This window comes from Antrostomus carolinensis, unplaced genomic scaffold (genome assembly GCF_000700745.2).
Source record: "Antrostomus carolinensis isolate BGI_N321 unplaced genomic scaffold, ASM70074v2 scaffold15022, whole genome shotgun sequence".
NCBI classification, from domain to species: Eukaryota; Metazoa; Chordata; class Aves; order Caprimulgiformes; family Caprimulgidae; genus Antrostomus; species Antrostomus carolinensis.
The window spans coordinates 2,576-7,132 of record NW_010300294.1 but is presented as its reverse complement, the minus strand read 5'-3'; the positions used below and the strand labels follow the sequence as shown (position 1 = coordinate 7,132).

Genomic DNA, 4,557 nt, shown 5'->3' with positions numbered 1-4,557 from the left:
AGCCAAGGCTGCCGCCGCCGCCTGCGCCAGCCCCTGGCGCGCTGCAGGTGCAGGGGAAGGACACGGAGGAGGAAGCCGCCGCAACGCAGATTTGTCTGCTCCTCCGGCTGACTTGGAGTTGACTTCAGGCGGCTGTCGTGTGCGGCAGCTTGAAAAGCAAGCAGGCTGTGCCTGGCTCCCACGGGAGGTGCCAGACCTTACACCACTACCCCTGCTAAAACGCTCACGCTCCTTCTCCTCGCCTCCTCCCTCCCCCTTAGTTGCAGGCTCTGCAGTTAAAGCTCAGGCCTTTCCCTCCTGTAAAAAATTGCCTTTTCAATCTAATCAAGCAAGGAATTTCACGTGCAAAGAGGCATTACATGCCCTGGCTAATTTACTTCTTTTTTTTTTCCCCTTTCAGAATTTTTTCCACAGTCACCTTATTCTTTCGGTGCAAACCCCAAGCTGTTTCTGATCACCTTAGCAGATTCCCACCTGCCCCCTTCTGCCTTCTCTTGCTAGCACAGGTTAACAAGTAACAGTTTAATGATATGGTTAATCATTTACAGAGCTCCTTGCTCTGGTACCAGGAGTCCTTTCCCACTGCCAGACAAACTTTAAATATCAGTGGCTCACCGAGGCTCAGACACATCCGTTGCATGTGTGAGCACACACAGACACACACAGACACACACACACACGAGCTTGCTTACAGTGCTTAAAAGAACCAGAAAATTCAAATACGTTACTCAGAGTGGCACTTGACTTGTGTGACACCAGACTATTGTGGTTTACTGTCTAGTACTGAAACGTAGGCAGCTGATATAAATCTGCTGTTTTGATTAATTAGCTCTCTGAAATAATTTTGTGTTGCAAGTAATTACTTATTACTGGCTAATCATGATCATGTGACTGCAACTTTTCTATATCTTGTTTATAGCTAATGTAATAGATTAAAAGATTTCTAACTTCAGCAGCTACAGATCAGGAAGATCTTAGACAACTTAAGTCAGAAGTGCCCTTCTATGGAAGGGTGAGACTGTTGCAGCAGTGGTAGCAACATCAATGTACCACAGGATAATAAAAATAGGAGTGTGTCCAGCCATACATAATTACAGAACAGTTAATAGGGCTTATTAAGACTTGTTAAGATAGCTCAGGTCGTCAAGTAACAAGTAGTTAATAAAAAGAGGGACATGCTAGAAACACAGTTCTTAATGGTGACACATCCCACGATGCTGCTTTTACCTCGTTATCGCGGTCAAACCTCCCTGAACACTAAACCCAAAATCTTGTTCCATCTATTCTCCTGGTTTCCAGGGAGTTAACTGTTTGCTTCCCAATACAAATAACCCTGAATTGGTTTATTTGCTCAAGAAATCCAATAGAAAAAAAAAGAAAAAGAAAAAAAAGACCACGTTTAGAAGTGTTTTAACTACAAATGAATTTAAACAGTAGTTCCAGGATTGTACCCCTCTCTTGTTTTATGCAAATCAGCATGCAAAGTCTTCAGCGAGGTGCTTCCTTCAGTAATTGGCGTTAAATACTCCTACAACAATGATGGTGTCCCGAGAATTTTCATGGTGGCTGAGGAGGATTCCCAGCTGTAAACCAGAAATAGCTTTTGCCCTATAAAAGCAAATGAGGGGCTGCTGAAGACAGCATAGAGTCAGAACTCGGGAGATTTGGTTTCTATTCGTAGCTCTGTGCTTGGACTTGGCTAGAAACAGAGTTTCAGCTCCTCATCTGTAAAATGCAGATTGCACTTTGCTTGCAGAAGAACTGCAAGGTTGGCTTTCCTCATTCTTTGCAACAGAAAGATACTGAAGTGCTGGAAGCCAAGTGCAAATACCCACAATGATACTCTGAAAAATCCAGTTCTGTTATGCCCCCAGATGTGTTATTTCCACGGTAGCTTATGCTGCTGTTGGACTGGAGTAAGAGAGCATGAGGAGCTCAACCCAAGGCCTGCTTTACAGAGGGAAAGTTGGGGATGGGTGATCTTTGAGCTGTAGCAACAAGCAGATTTCTTACCTAGCCTACTTGCAGAAGACACTGCTCCTCCCATCTCCCCTCTCCCAAACCAACTCAATATGCCTGCAGAAGAACATGGCTTTTTAGACAAACTTTGTGGGTTTTGGGGTTTGTTTTTGTTTCTTTAAGCATCCTCCTATAAGAGCTATGTGCTCAGACCCAGGACTGCGCCAGTTTATTCGTGTACAGGGCCAGATCCCGGTGAGATGACCACTTAGCACCATCTTTCCAGGACATGTTTCCTCAGGACGAGACAAAAAGAAGAGTCGTGTTTGAAGAGGTGCCAGACAGGCCCTAGCTGACCGAGTCCCTCAGCACAGCTCACCAGTGAGGCCAAAGCCTTCTCCTAAGAAATGCATGACCTGAATAAAGCACAAAGATGAGTGGTTTAGGAGACGAATTTTGTTTAAAATGAGAGTCCCTCCCATCCTCTCTCCTCTGGTCTACCTGGCAGTTGAGAAAAAGACATCTGCAGTCAGCAATCAGAGTTTTCAGTGATAACTGCTCTTCTCAGTCATGAAACAGCACAGACAGTCCTGCCTGCCTGACTTTTCCAGCAACCTGCAGACAAGTCCAAAAAGCATCTGATGCAACATGGGTGCTCTTTTACAGTGGAAAAATATTCCTGTCCCCAAACTCAGAGATTTGAGAGCTCCAAGGATCAGACTGATTTATGTACTGAAATTTTATGCACTTATATCAATCATTACTTGTATTATAATAATACAGACATTATCCCCAGAATAATAATGATTAAAATGATGATAATAATTTGCAGCCCATTCAATATGAGAGCTTTTTAAAAAGACAACGAGGCATCTGAAAATAAATTTTGATCCAGTACTACTGAAATTATTGGGTATGCCAGTCAAAAGAAAAAGGATCTGTCCTATACTGCTACTGCTAATATTCTGAGGCTTCTGTCGGAGCACATGGCTTTATATTACACTGTTGCTGGCCTCGGCTGTCACTTGCAGGAGAACCACTGGCAGCTTCTTCTAACAGGCCTTTATGAAACATATGGGCGGTCTTTTAGCGGCTGACCAAAGGAACTACCCTGCTTCTCCCTGCGGGAAACCTGATTTCATAGAAGACCAACCTCCTGTGGAAACTTCCCCTTGCCTTGGTAAGGCATTATCATGTGCTATCCTCATCAAAGGAAATGGTCCCAGACAGTTTAAAGCCTTTTAACCGAGCCCTCTGCATGGGAACATGCCAGACACCTGCATTGCAAGCGAAAACAAAGGGTTTACACTCCACTTTTTGTGACAGATTTCGACCATTCTCCTCCTCTTCAAAACTCTGTGACAGAGAGATGACAGAAGAACCCTTATGTGTCTCTGTATCTGGGAGCCTCGCATGTTCCCTCACTGACTCACCTCCTCCAAATGGCGCCCATATAACCCTGCGAATGGATTTCACCCAATCCTCCATGTCATTCTGCGTGCTCGCCATAAGAAGGTACGTCTCATGATTAGCTGTCATCCGCTCTCGGTCTCCTCCTGCAAGACAAGATAATTGCACTTAGAAACCCTTTTCCTTTCCTGCCCAGCCAAGTTCCTGCCAGACCAACTGCTGAAAGCAGGAGCAGCGGCTCCAGAGCAAGCAGACACGGATACTACGCGGCGCGGCGTTTATCGTCAGACACGGCATAAAAAGAAGGTCCTGTAAGTACGTTCCCCATCAGACAGCGAGAAGCTGTCACGCTTCCAAAAGGAAATGAGAGGATAAATGTCAACAGTAAACAAAAACAGCCCCATGCCATTCCAAGAACCACAGGGGCCTGTGCTAATCTGTAACTTGATATACAGACTGGAAATTCTGCAGCAGTTCTTGTACCATGGTGGAGAGAATCAACGCAGAGAGAGATAAGCGTGCTTTGAACAAGTGGGGATGACTCCGGTTTTATTTCCAGGAACACGCTGTGTCACATTCACAGCAGTGACATTTGATGCACCCAAGTGTTGCTGTGAATCTCTAAGGAGGAGTCAGCCCATGCTGGCAGCTGACATGGTACAACTCCCTGCCTCAGATGGGTCTGATGAGGATTAGATCAAGAGGGAACACACTGCCTTATTATCCTCTATTCAAAAGATGGGCCAACACCGAGAAGGTCAAAACCAGAACTTGGCTTGCCACGGCTCCAGGTTTTCACACTCATTTCACCTCCATTCTAATGGGCACTGCCCTGGTTTTTAGCTGGCACAGAGCTGGGTTTCTTTTCCAGCAGTTAGAATAGTGATGAGTTTTGCTGTTCAGCCTGGGACTTGTTATGAGAGAGACACTGAGAACACACCAGTGTTTGCATTTTTGCCACTGGAAGTGAAGGACTTTGTGTTCTGTCAGTCTACAAGCACAAGATCTAAGGGGGCGAGGAATATTTCAATTAATAAGCTAAATTGGCATTTGGATGTGCCAATGAGGCATTCCATATCATATCACGTCATGGTCAGTATATTAGTGAGGGGCTCTTCCTTTTTTAGCTGTCTGCCTTTCACTCGGGCTCTCGCTCTCCTGGGATTGTGGTTTTGGTTTGGGATTGTC

General features: G+C 45.2%; 1 protein-coding gene across 1 annotated transcript in view; it reads right to left on the bottom strand.

Annotated features, from left to right (window-relative positions):
• Window positions 1–3,513, bottom strand: part of ARHGAP24 (Rho GTPase activating protein 24) — a 35,254-nt gene extending 31,741 nt beyond the window's left edge. The window contains exon 1 of the mRNA XM_010163100.2: window positions 3,393–3,513. Within this exon, the coding sequence (XP_010161402.1) occupies window positions 3,393–3,498 (106 nt within the window). The 5' untranslated portion in view covers window positions 3,499–3,513. The remainder of the gene's footprint in view (window positions 1–3,392) is intronic.
• Window positions 3,514–4,557: the final 1,044 nt, after the last annotated feature.